The 14,428-nt window shown below is 39.4% G+C and overlaps 1 protein-coding gene across 1 annotated transcript; it reads left to right on the forward strand.

Moving 5' to 3' along the window:
- The first annotated feature begins 4,911 nt into the window (after positions 1–4,911).
- On the forward strand, positions 4,912–8,804 carry fam8a1a (family with sequence similarity 8 member A1a). Its single transcript, XM_014005864.1, has 5 exons — positions 4,912–5,395; positions 5,584–5,704; positions 6,664–6,787; positions 7,966–8,105; positions 8,185–8,804. The coding sequence occupies exons 1-5, from the start codon at positions 5,029–5,031 to the stop codon at positions 8,327–8,329; spliced, it is 897 nt and encodes a 298-aa protein (XP_013861318.1). The 5' UTR covers positions 4,912–5,028; the 3' UTR covers positions 8,330–8,804.
- The last annotated feature ends 5,624 nt before the right edge of the window (positions 8,805–14,428 follow it).

Consider the following 14,428-nt stretch of genomic DNA (forward strand, 5'->3'; position numbering starts at 1 on the left):
CTGTTATTTCAACTACGTTTCTGCTCATTTCTACAATTCTGCTTATTTAAACTTTTTTGTGCTTATTTCTGCTTTGCATTAGCCATGTTAGGTTTTCTGTCTTTTAGGCTATTTTTGTCTGATTTCAGTTAATTTGAGTTTTTTTACTACTAACTTCAGATTCTTACTGCATAATTCCACAAACAAGTTTTTTCTGCTATTTTCAGCTCATTTCAACGTTTCTAAGTAGTTTTATCACAAATTGCAACATTTATATATTTCTTTTCTTGTTTTATTTTTTACCATTTTACCATCTGTTTGCTGTAAATCCATCTTGTTTCTGCTATTTTATCTATATTTCTGTTCTGTTTAGTTTTTTTGACACATTTTTGTAATTTTTTTGTAATTTTTCACTTATTTTATTTTTTCAGCTGTTCAAATTGAACTCACATTAAACCGTTTTGCTACTAAACACTTTCAAATGGAAAATCTCTGGCTTTTTTTACATTTATTTAATCAGGCAAATCCCARTGAGATCACAGAACTCCTTCARAGGGGAAACCTGGGTCTGAAGGCAACATGCATGTTTTTGGTCTGTGGGCAGAAACTGGAGTTCCCAGAGAAAACCCACACAAGCAAAGAGAGAACATGCARACTCCACCAGAACCATTCCCAAACAGAACCCAGGACCTCGCTGCAGGGCTAACCACTGATCCATCGTGCTGCACAACTTTCACCCAGTCATGATGATGCAATAAATAACCCTTTTCTTTTTGGTGAAGGAGGATTTGGATCTGTTGCATCAGGAGCAAACTTCCTCACCAACAGCAGGAAAAGGTGTGACACTTTAAGGAAATAAAGAGAACTGGGTGAAGGGATGAAGAAATGAGGAGATGGGAGGTATTTTGCTTGTGGGTGAGAAGCTGTACTCCTGTTCTCCCTGTGGGTGTTCCTGTCGGGGCTCCAGAGAAGCAGAATTAATTCAGTTAATTGGCTCTTAGAACTGATATTTCTTCTTTAGGCCACAGAAAGAACTCCCCTCTGCTGTCTCAACACATGAATCACACATATTTAGACATTTCAGCTGCACAAAGATGCCTTCAATTCAGTTAATTATAGTATTCTGTGCAAAGTTGAAAGGTTGATTCCATTCCAAACTGGCTACAGAACATCACGTACCACCTGGATTATGACCAACTGCCATAACTTAAATGAATCACATGGCTCTTCCACTCCCTCAAAAAGGCAGGATATGAGTAAACCCTTCCCTCCTATATTTTCTGGACAAGTGATGAATGTTTTGTTCATTTCTTTAACCTGCGACCCACTGGACACTCTCTGAGGCAGCAGGTTTAACCTTTGTCTGTGGTAGGAGCTGAAGCCAGCACAGTTCAGGATTCAGGCAAAAGGCCAGTTTGGAAACTTTACAAGATCCAGAGGATTGTATTCCCACATGAGCAGAGGTGGAATTTTACCCAGTTTGCTTTGTGACAAACTGATCTGAATAGAGTCGCTGCAAACTGGTGTTGACCATGAACAGAAATGTCCTGCTGTCTGGCCAAATTTTATACTAATCATTTGCTAAATGCCTCGTGCGTGTGGGTGTTGCAAAGTAAAGAAACAAAACTGATTGCTGGGATTAATAATCTCTCTTCAAACTCATAAGAAGACACATGTCCAACTCAAGGCTCGCARGCCAAATGTGGCCCAYCACARCATTTTCTGTGGCCYGTGAGAGCTGCAATGATGCATTAATGTCTTACAGATGCTGCTTTAAAGCCARCACTGACCATAAACWRCATCTCCYATAAAATRTGTTGATTATTTTACCCTCGAAATGACAGCATCCTATCACATCGTGGCCCAGTTGTACCRGAAAGTGGTAATTTCCCATTTACAAGTCGTAAGTTTAAACTGGAACACCCCTCCAGTGGGAATTCTCTGTCATAAAGTGGGAGAGCTTAGAATTCAACATGGCAGCTRCACACCACAACTCAACMGTGAGTAAAACTCTTTTAGTTTTACTTTTAAAAGTATTTATTAGGGGTGCAACAATACATGTACCCGTATCAAACCGTACAGAACCGTATCGAATCATACCGATTTAAAAAATTTACTTTATCCTCTTGTCTTCTGAAGATGCTCTGTGTTGAAGGATCAGTGGATCTGTGTTCGACTACTGCACGTAGGCTGCATTTTTGAGCGCAGGTCCACTGAGAAACTTGCTGTTTCAGCAAAATTTAATTTAAAAACTGTACTTTTGAGATTAAACAAATGTTCATAATTAATATAAATAAATTACAAGTTAAAAGGGGCATGGACGTTTCTCTTTTTTGTATCGAAAAAATATCGAACCGTGAGACTAAAGTATTGAACCGAACCGAACCGTGTATGTGTCAAATATGTAGTAGTTTTCAGGGATTACAGGAAGACGTGTTAAACTGCTATCTCTATGCAGGAAATACCAGGTAGAGCTCAGTAATTGTTTGTTAGTGATGCTCAGCCTTATGAGACGAGGAACGTGACACTACCTGTTTAGTCAAAGTTAAACGTGAAACATTGAAGTTAATTATGACTGGGCGTTTGAGGACCACCATAATGCTCATGTGGCCATTGGTGAAAATGAGTTTGACACTCCTGCATTTGAACGATTTTAGCAGCTGGTGATGATAAACACCTGTCAGATGTTCTTAGATCCTATAAAAGCTCATTTGTTTGTTTCAGCGCAGACGGCCCTTCAACTCTGATGACTCATTTTAACTGGAAACCAGGCCGTCTGATTGTGGTTTTCCTGACTTTTAGTGCAGCAGACACTTTGCCTCATAGGTCCACAGACAAATTCTCTAAAAATCATAGCTTGTCTTTGGCTCTGACACATGTATCATCTTTAAACGAATTTATTTAGACACCAAGACAGACTGAAATCACTTTAAGAACCAATGATAGAATCTGTTGGAAGATCTGACTATTTTGACTATCTTGGAAACTGCTTCTCCTTTGGTATTTTGTAAAAATGGGCACAGATTGTAAAAAAAAAAAAAGATTTAAAATTACACCTAAAAGGCTGAAAACTCAAGCTAGTCTGGAAATTTGTGTCGGCTCAGTTGGTGACCTTGTCCCATCAGTTCGTCTGGGAGCACGATACACATCCTGCTCAGACACAGCAACCTGTTTCACAGAGACTTTATCAACTCTGTGTGCTTTTATTTAGTTTTATTTTTCTTTTAGCTCAGTAAATGCATTCCTGTCTCTTTTTGTACGTCTTATCCCCCTAAAACACTCGGAGGCAAAAACAGGTCGTTTTTTAAAGTAAAATAAGAGTTAGTATCTAAAAAATGCGACCAAAAAAATGTGTTTTGTCTTCATCCATCTATTCCTCCAGCACACACCCTCAGTACGCTCCCACATCTGCAGCTGTAAGCCCACCAGTTTACTGGTGTTTCTGTGAGGGCGGGAGGCAGGGTGGGGCGGCGGGCAGCATTTGCTAGACTCAGCTTTTATTTAGACCCGATTACTTTTTGGGCACAGTCATCGCGTGTCCTCTGTGGACCGGGATAACGCTCATTGGTGTCCGCCTCACTGGCTCCATTCAGTGGGCTCGGTACAATCGCGTGGAACTGGCAGAGCCTAACGCCTAACCCCACAGAGTCAGGCCAGCCCAGTCAGCAAGAGCAACGCACCCCTTCACCCCCACAAACGGTGAAAGGGGGGTGACAAAGGAAAAGACAGAGAGAGATAAGGGTGATTGGCAAGGAAGAAAAATAAATGTATGAAAGAAGGGGAAAAGTGGCAAGCTTTTTATAATCCAGACCGCTGTGATTGGTTAACCTCAATGACCTGTAGTCCAGATGACTGATTTGTCACTCAGGTTGCATATTTTGGATTCCAGCATGGCTCCTGGACATACCTCTCCCTGTCTACATCATGGGCATAAACAGCATGGTATTCAGATAGGTCAGCACATAAACAGAACCATCATCATAACATAAATACAACATATATTTATGGTGTAAATGCAGAGATCTAAAAAAATAATAATCTAAAAAAGCAGATTACACTGTTGGTTTTAGTTGATGGGTTATGACATCAGAAAACAGTTCTCTGCTGCTCTCTCCTGGGCTAATCTGAGAAGCCAGGTTAGATTTTGCACCAAGAAGAAGTACATGTAACTTCACACACATCATTTTAATAAACAAGCTAAATAGTATAATAATAAAACTGACTGTCTATTTATAGTGACGTACTGATTTCACATGCAGAAATAAATATTAAGTCCTCGGTGAGGGCCCTATATTCTTATCTGTCATCCAGGAAATGAGTAGCCAGTATGACATTTGTTTTTTATCTTTTATAATTCKGCAAATAACTTTGCTAAAAATACACGAAATCTCTATAATTCTTTAAAAAAACTTCAGTTTCTAATATGTTTGAAAACACACACTTTAATTTAGCCTTTTATGCTACATTTAGCTTTTAGCTACATTTCTACTTCTTTTAACTTTCAGCYAGCTTTCTGCTATGTTTAGCTTTTAGGTAGGCTTTTGATTTATTTTGACGTCTTAAAGCTGTCTTTTTGACACAATTAGCTTTTGGCTCTTTTTCCTATTTTTTAGCATTCTGCTACATTTAGCCTTCAGGTTAGCATTTGATACAGTTTAGCTTGCAGCTACCTTTTTGCTTTCAGCTGGCATTCTGTTAGGTAGGCTTGTTTTAGATACATTTAACTTTTAGCTTCTGGGYTGCTTCTTTTAGCTTTTCACTGGTGTTTTGTTAAGTTTATCTAGAAATTGGCAACTTTTAGCTTTATTTTAGCTCTTTTCTACTTCTATATTTTTTAGCTAGTGTTCTGCTTCTTTTAGCAAAGAAGCTACAACAAAAAACATCGATCTTACCTCCCTGGTATCGATTTGACACTAATTATGGCATCGACACGCCCACTCCTGGCAGCCACAGGGTTGAGACAGAAGTAGTGGCTCCTGCAGGACGGTGTGCAATGCTTTCAACACAACTGTCTTAACTTGTTCGTTTATTCGGACATTTTTTGTAAACATGACCAGCAACAAAAACCCGGACGTGCATGAAACGGACACGAAGCGGGTCCAGAGCTCCGGCGCCACAGCGGCATACTGCGCGGAGTTGCAGCGGTGGATGTGGCAGTGTTACTGGGGGAATGTCAGCTGGCAAAGCTGGGTGTCTCTGTCGACTTCCCCCTGCTTTCCTCCGCCGCGCACCGGCGCTCAAACACCGGCTGCGCCCGCCTCAAGCCCCGGAAGTGGGCAGCAGATGATGTTCGACCCGCGGAGCTGGTACGGTTACTCCGCTTTTGGACCCCCAGCATCCTCTCCTCCTCACCGGGGTGGAGCTCAGACTGATGGCCGGTCAGCTCACCAGCAGAACGGGAACCCTCATCAGGCAGGTAGGGCTCTGTCTCTCTGATATATGTCACCCTGATGTAGTGTGGTTCTTAAAGCCTTAATCCAGGTCAGGGCTTGAATGGGAAGCAGGATTAAGTAAATGAGATGGAAACAAGCTTAATGTCTGTCCTGTGTTTAGCAGCTTTCCAGTTTAATTGTCAGAGTTTATGTCTTTGCAAATACTTTACAGGGCGAGAGTACATGATTCCCTCTCCCCTCCAGAGGTTCCTTGCAGAGACCGTGGACTTCTTCATCCTGTTTTGTGTGAAAGCCACTGTTGTGTTATGGATCATGCATCTGAGTGGTATGAAGTGAGTAAAACCATTGAGGTATCTATTCTTTTTTTTTTTTTTTTTTTTTTTTTTTTTTTGCCAAACAAGCTCTTTAAACAACAACAAAAATAAAAACTCAAGTGTTTAAAGAAAGTTTATAGTTTTTCTTAAGCTCACATCAAGGCAAAACAAAAACATTGATCCTGTGGTCGCTGGAGCTGAAAAGAACCTGACTGTCGACAGAAACACGGTGAGCTAATATTTTCATTAGCACCTTATGCTAAAGAGCTACGGCTAATTTTTCGGCCCGCACACATTGAAATTTATCATTTTTTAGACGCTGGTCTGGTTTTTCTGAGGCTGAAATGATGCTAGCTGAGTGTAGGTGTGGGAACGATTCATTCATTCATTCATTCTTTGAAGACTCATCATTCATACAGGAAGTGATGAAGTGATGAACCGACAGTCAGAAATCCTGCCGACAACGCCAAAATTCTGTGGTCGCAAAAGCAGAAACACGTTGGAATAATACCAGAAGAGTCTGCGTATATGATAATCAAATATGGTTTAATTATGAGCAACAAACAAACAGAACTGAATCAGGAAGTTCTGCATGCTTGCGACTGAACGCGTCAGCAGAAKACAGCCAATAATATACATYGTGTCAACACCATGTGACAGTTTACAACCAATCACAGATTRCCAAATGTACTGTCCAGCCAATCACAAGACTCRCATCCAAAGAGTACGTTAGAGTTCAGTCCATTGTGGAGTCGTCCGGAGCTATCAGAGTGATGGACAGTGTCAAGGGGAAACAGATATAAATAATTAGACCATGACAGATCCATATCAAGAAACATTGTATTATCATCCAAACAAATCAATGTAAAATCATATTGTGGTAGAGCTAGTGATTTACACCCCTACAGCCTAATAAAGTCAATTTAGTGCATTGGATCCAAATTATACCTCCCAATCTAATGGTCTTCTCTTTTAAGGGACATTCCCAAGTTTATCACCCACTTTATCGTTGAGGAGGTGGATGAGAACACGTCCATCGACGACCTTCAGAAAATGATGGCCGTGGCGCTGGTCTACAGGGTCCTGGTGTGCGTCTATGAGGTATGTCACAGTTTGATGCAGGCTTGAGACGACGTTGTGTGATTCCTGTATAGCTTGTAGCGTGTGTTTGTATGGATTCATGATTGTCTAGGACAAATTTCCCCAGTTTTAGTTGTTTTAAAGAGGCTACGCCTGAAAATGTATGTTTACCGATTTTAAAGCTGTTAATGAAAGGGATGGTTTTGCTTATTTAAGCAAGACAATACCACAGTACAAGCTGCTTGTATTAAAACAAAATGGCTAATGTAGTAAAACCTTTTGGGTTGTTACATTTTGGCACATGCAGTCCAAACTTTTGATCTATCAGAAAACAACAAATTGGTTATGTATATATACTTGGTGCAAAAAGTATGGAAATTTGTGTTTTGTTGTAACAATGCTTCTTGGCAATAAATCTGCTAGTGGCYCCCTGAGTGGCAGGACCTGGGGSTACCAGAAGCTCAAAACAAGTGTCAATAACAACAGTAAAATAGGCTGTTAGCCAGAGAAGATTTTGCAAATATTTCATGTGYGCAACCCACATACTCAACTCTACTGCTCATCCCACAAATGCATGWTCCTTACAAATGTGACARCATYTAAAAGRGAAATTAACAAACTTTTTAACGGTATAAGRTTTATTCCCAAGAAGCATTGTTACAACAAAGAAATACTTTACTAAACACAAAGTTCTATACTTTTTGTGCTGTTTCTTTAGCCTCGGTCTTTTCGAAGTAAGCTTGAAGATGCAGTACGTGTTCTAACGATGCAGTGACCTACAACTGTAGAAAAGTTCAAATGAATTTAGCTTTAAATGTAGAAAATCCCCGTCGTGTTCTGGAACTGCTGCTACATGTTCTTATTCACTGAGCCGGGCAGAGCGAGTTCTTTACAACCCGTCGTTTCCCATGGAGGACAGTGATGCAACGCTGCGTTCAGAGTTGCCAGAGATGAAATCATGTCTCGTGTCTCTTTAACGGACGTCTGCATCAGCAGCGTTGTCTCCCCACTCGGGACCGAGCTCTGGGACGTTCTGGCACCTGAACACCATCTGCCCTGTTTGAGGTTGTTGTTTTTCAGAATTCACTTCTGACTCGTTCCCCTGTTTAACYGGGAGAAAATCTGTTGTCGCTGGTGTTAGACTTTATTCATTTAGTAGTGGCAGCCGGCTGATGACGCTGACGCTCTCGTCCAATCAGACGRTCTGCATTTGGGGCGCCGGCGGAGCGACTCCGGGCAAGTTTCTGCTCGGTCTGAGAGTGGTGACGTGCGACTCGTCCACGCTGGTGCGACCCGACCGGGTTCTTGTGGTCCCCGCAGCTGACGTGTCCCTCTCAGCGTGAGTGATGTCATGTAAGATGTTGCTGTCAGCCACACGCAGCTTATTAGGTTTTTCGTGTGTTTATTGATCTCCACAGCTCCACGGTGCGGGCGATGAACAAGAACTTCTCCATCGCCTTCCTCTTCCCCGTCTTCATCACCCTCCTCTTCTTTCAGCACAACAGAACCGTGTACGACGTGGTGGCGGGGACCATCGTTGTGCAGCGCCGAGGGGCCAGATAAGCTCCTGACTGACTCCCAGACCTGTGTGGGTCCATGTCTTTATTTGTTTCAAACCAGATTTATTTCCTCTGATCCTAACTGCACTTATTAAAAGCTGGATGGGTTTTAAAGATTTCTACAGATTTTACACAGGACTTATATATATTTTCATACCAAAGTCAAGAAATCTGTTAAAAAAGCTAAACAAACAGTAATTTCCTGCTCATAATTGAGTTTTTTTTACTTGTTTGACTTAGTTAACATTTGATCTAATGGTTTTATTAAAAAAAACATTTCTACTCCAAGAGGAAATGTTCAGTTGTCTGTTAGCCTGTGGGCCATTTCAAGTATTTTAATACAAAACAAGGTTTATTAGTTGCAAACATTCAAGATCTGTAAATTTTGTATTTATTTTTAGTCAATTGTGTGACTCAGGTCAACTTGTTACCAATTTTGTTTATTTCAGACGTAAAAATAAATATTCTGCACAATGTAAGCTTGTTCTATATTTTATTCCGTCTCAGACTTTAGAGATTTAATTTTCCCATGATGAAATTCTAGCTGGCTTTTTCTAAAACACGTTTAATTGATAATTTAACAGATTTATATTTTCACCACATGAGGGCAGTACAGATCACATGTTTAAGTTCACATTAAACTTAAAAAAAGCGTCACTACTCCTAAGAGATTTGGGAAAACGATATTTAGGTCGGCACGCTTCATTCTTTCATTTCATTGGTTAGTAATCTCTAACACAAAAAAGCTTTGAAAGAACACATTTATTGTAAAATCATGAACATATTTAATGAAATTGGTTTTATCTACTAAATTACAAAAATGCAGGAAGAATGTTTATATTTATGTAAACTTTGCAAAATGTGCATTTTTTGGTTCAATTAAAATGATTAAAGTAATAATTTCTGTTTCATAAAGTCTTTAAGGACCTGTTATATTATAATTTATAAAATTATACTATTTTTGAGTTTCGTTAAGAGATTGGCCTTGTTGCTACAAGAAAAAAGGGATTTTTCAGATGGTTCAAAGTAAGTGTCTTACCTGTTGTAGACAGCTGTTTGAACGACCTCAGTTTTTGGAGAGCTTAATGTAGTGAGATAATTAAAATCCAAAAATTAAAGTTTTTAACAGAATTAATGCTATTTTTTTTTTTAACTTTTGCATTTCACCTCAATTTCAAGCAGAAATCCTGTTTTGGATATTTTGGGTAGAACATGTGCAAATTAATAACCTTTACAGTTATAACTCACTTTTTTCAGAGCTGAATTGCAGCAGAGCCAGTTTTTTATTTTACAAGTATTGGAGATTAGCCGGGGGGCATGTTTGGTGTTGAAGTCTCAGTAGGAAGAAGTGTGACTCCTCACAATTTACAAGGTTCTCTTGTAAAACTATACAAACATTTAGTCAACCCTTTTTTTTGTTGCATAAATTAAAAAAAAAATCCATTTCAGCGTTTTGTCCTTCACACGCGAGCTTTTGTTGCTGAGAGTCGTGAGCGGCTCCTCGTGCCGGGGAACCGAGAAGAGGCTCAGCAGTAATCACGCCTCGAGTGGCTCCAACACAAGTTTCAGAGTTAGACGGAGAAAGAGAGAGAGAGGGAAAACCAACAAAAAGTGTGAGACGCTTGGATTAAGAGAGACAGATAAAAAAGCCCTAAAGGAAAAGAAAGGATTGGAAACAAACGGGAAGAGTGGAGGGGAGAATATGAAGGCGTGTGAGAGGCAAAGGGACATCATATTTAAATATTCTCTCTGATCTTTCAGCCTTGGGACCAGAGGCGATGGAATAACCCTGCAGAACTCCATTAAAATTCAACCAGCTTCACTTAAGCCTTCGGTTATTAAACAAGAGATGTTCTCTCTCTGCTGACTGCAAAAAAACTTCATCCAGGCAAAGAGATTCAGGTCCYGTTCCTCTATTTAGAGGCTTGGCTCACAGAAAACCACTGAAATGGTCCTGCAGGTGATTGCTCTTGACCTTTTGGTTTGTCTTAAAGGTACAAAATCATTGAGTGTTAAGAACATTTTCATGGTTTGTTTTTGTTCCGTAGCACGGCAGAATTGCTCCCTGAAATGTAAAAAAATATATATTTTACACAGCTTCAACAACTGTGGGCTCGCAAAATTGATAAGCTGGAAGTCCATGATAGTTTTGTAACGATACTGTGATATCATTAACAATAAGTAAATACAGAAAATAAAAAAATGGGTTAAAAAATATGACCCAAACAGAATATAAAGATATCTATGCAGCACCAGAAGAGATTAAACTCAACTTTTTTACACTCCTACAGGTAAAAAAGTGGATTTTGAGCCATTTGGGATAGTTAAAAATTGGACATTTTTGATGTTCTGATATGTATTTACTGTAGACCTGTTGAATAAAAAGTTTACAGACAAGCTTCTGTCTGAGTTAGGAGTTTACGTTGAATGCAGACCCACATTTCAGACRTGCACAAAATTACTGGAGTAAACTCAAACAGCACCATTTGACACTTAAGAATGACCTTTTTATGTTTGGTTTTGCCGTTTGCTACGAGTACTTTTAAACAGTCTGCAGTCAGGATATTCAGTAAAGGTCAGATTCTTTTCCTGATAAATGCTGTTTTATAAGGCTGTCCCTTAGACACTTCACAGACTCTCATTTCAGTTGGATGCCGTCCAACAGACATCTGTTCGCGTACCAGAATACTTTTCTCCYTTTTTTTTGTCCATTTAAGTGTCTATTTCATAATAAGGCAACCATAAAGCTATAGCRTTTTTTTATTTTGATCATTTGTAACTGTGTTTATTTGAAATACATCACCCAACAGAGGGAGTSTGTCTGCACAGATTCCAGCTCCTCTCACTGGTTTGCAGGAACCRGAGTGTCGCAGGCAGCTCGGGCCAATCAGAGCACTTCTGGGACACAAACGTCTGAAGTAGTAATAATGTGGAATGTGCTGGCTCGGCATGCAGCATGTAGTACTATACTACATAGGGACGGGGGGAGGAGGTGGAGAGATAGGAGGAAGTAGTAAGCAGTCAGTGACAGAGCAGAACCTCATCCTGCTCTGTGTTAATGTGTGTTTATGGAAAGCAGTGCTGACATATTGCACCATACACAGAAATATGTTCCACCCTCTCCTCTCTTTGACCTTTAAGGCTAGTTTAAAAATAATCTGCTCAACACAACCTCAAATGGCTCAAAGTGAACAGAAGAAAACTCATATTTAAAATAATAAATATAGTACATATTATGTAAAGGAGCAAATGAGGAAAAGCGGCACTTAAAATGATAGTATCTCACCTGCTGTAGATAGCTCCTTAAATGACCTCAGTTTGAAGAAAAAKCACATTRTGTTGACGAGCTAATAGCTGATCAGAAAAACTGAGGTTGCTWAAGTGTTACAGCTACAGCAGGTAAGATACTGTTTGTTTATTAAYTTCTTTGGCATTTCCTGTTTGGTGTTTGTGCTACAGGCTATCATAGTGCAGTCACTCATCATATACACTTCAGAAATCATGTTTCACTAAATCTGAGCTCACAGCCTGCTGCTTAGTGTTTCATGTCCTCCACATTGTGTAAAGACAAAATAAGTTTGCAGGACATCACATGTAAATTTGTTCTGAAACATTTCGTCCCCTCAGTTCTGGACGTCAGCTACGTTTGGTAAAAAGGGGAAACCCCTCGTTTCTCACAGAGAATGAGTGACGCAGAACGACTCAGCACTTTTCTGACACAGAAACGAGCTCACAGGAAGAGGAGAGTGTCAGCTGCAGTCCGTGGCTCACAGCCTTGAGCTGTGCTGTGCAGCATGACTCTCATTTTATCCAGACTCAAATAAATCAGGAAACACAAGTTGCAGGATTTACGTATGCAACACGAACAGAATCGTTTTCTGTGAAACAACAGTGAACGCTGAATGTCTGCTCAAATTAGCTGAAGAAAACTGAGTWAAGGCTATGAGCAGAACACTAGCTAAAATCAAAATGAAGCAAAGCACTACCTGAAACCTACAAGAAGCTGAATGCTAACAAAAAGCCAAAAAAAGACAAATATATCTAAAAGTGAAAAGTAAGAATGTTAGCTAGTAGTTACAACTAACAAAACACTATCTAAAAGCAGCAAAAGGTTAGCAAAAAGACTAGCCAGAAGCTAAAAGTATCCAGAAGCAAGCTAAAGCTAAACATAGCAAAGCTCAAAATAAAAACATCCAAAATGTAAAAATAATTGAATATAAATATATAATATACATATGACACATATATATAAATATACCAAAACACAAACTAAAAGTATTAAAAGGCAAGATAAAAGCTAAACTGTAGCTCAAAACTGAAAACATCAGAAGAGAAAAGTAGAGCAACAGTGCACAATGCAGATTTTTACAAAGAATGCTTTTGAAGAATTTAAAATAATGTTTATTTTAAAAAAGTACAAAGTTTTCACAAGCTAAAAGTTATAGCCTCCTGTGTGAACTATTGTGAATGGTTAAAAAAATATGCAGAAGTAGTAAGAGGGCAAACAACCTCCAGAAAACAAAACAAAAACAACAGAGTGAATGCTGATGGATTCAGACAATAACCTGAATGTCAGTGAGAAGCCGAACGTGCTGACTGCCATCAGACGAACCCACGGAGAGCTCTCCTCCAGCTCCAGAGTCACCGCCGTCCATGATTAATTGATGGCGTTTTTCAGAGTCGGTACGAGCACCATCTTATCAGGCCTCTCGTCACCAGACATCTGTGGGTTGACGAGACAGCAGCATCATTGATTCCAACTTTTCAAAGGCCCTTTGAAATCAAGCGTCTGGAGGATTCGGGCCGCCGGACGTTCGAGCTCAATTCCGCTTGACGAGATAAAAATGGTGGCAGAACGAGAGGCAGAGAGCAGGAAATTACAGAGCTGATAGAGTTTTCTCTTTAAAGTTTGAATCACGGAGCAGGATTTACATTTCAGCCTTAATTTTTAAATCAGCCTCTTCTGGAATTTCTCTTTTCCTACTTTTAGTCCTCTTGAAAATGTTAATGACGAATTATAGCCAGTTTATAGATTTGTTTCAGGCTCATCTCSTATCCAGCTGCCTCCACTCTGACTCTGTGTCCTGTTTAGTGTGAACATATGGGCTCAGTGTGTTAGAGAGATAATTAAGAGACTGTTCAGATGGAAAAAAAAGTGTCTCTGATATGTGAGGTGATGGTTCACTTATTAAACCAGAACAGTTGGTTGTGTTGGTGTCTAAATTTAAGGTGGTGTCTTTGTTTCAGGGCTGCAAACCTAAGCTCAGAGGCCACCAGTGAAGATTAGCTGACATGCAGYGAAAGTGGAATCAAACACCAAAAATCGGATTCTCACAAAGCTGGAAGTGCAAAGGGTGTCATAATGTTTTGTGTTCCTGTTATATCACAGTTTCATCTGCAAAAGGAAGCAGTATGKTAATAAGTTCTAAGTCCAGAACTCAGACAAAGTGATTGTTCTTCGCACAAAGCAAGCGTGTAAGCAYGGCTATTTTCTTCTGTGACTTTTTTAAAACATGATTTTTTTATTTACGCAATTTTCTGAAGTCAAAAAGTAAGGCCATCTTTGTTTCACAAGATTCTACTTTTTTGAACTCTTCTATGTTTCTGTAACAAAAGAGAAAGAAGCACAATTAGGTMGTCAGAAATGATTCACCATTACAACAAGAGAAAATTCATTTTCTGTAAAAAGACACTGAGAGCTGAATGACTTTTTGGAAATTCGCTAAAGAAGCTGAAACTTAACGATAAAAGAAGCAGAACATGGCTAAAAATAAAAAAGGGCAAATAAAAGATAAATGTAGCAAAAGAAAGCTAAAATCCTAAATAAAAATAGCAAAAGTGTTGCCCAAAGCTGAAAGTAGCAAAAGGGTAGAAAAAAATAGGAAAAGGCTAGAGAGAAATAATACAGAAAAAGCTAAAAGCAGCAGAAAAATTGCTAAAAGCTGCAAAAACAGCTAAAAAAAGCAAAAGGTTAGATATACTGTTAGGGGATCTGTAAACAAATTCTTTGACATCTGGCAGCCATTTATATCCTACGTGGAGAAAATTTCTGCAGATAACTTTGTGTAAAGGTCAAATATTGTTCTTTGTATACAAACCTGTG

This window comes from Austrofundulus limnaeus, unplaced genomic scaffold (assembly GCF_001266775.1).
Source record: "Austrofundulus limnaeus strain Quisiro unplaced genomic scaffold, Austrofundulus_limnaeus-1.0 Scaffold32, whole genome shotgun sequence".
Lineage (NCBI taxonomy): Eukaryota > Metazoa > Chordata > Actinopteri > Cyprinodontiformes > Rivulidae > Austrofundulus > Austrofundulus limnaeus.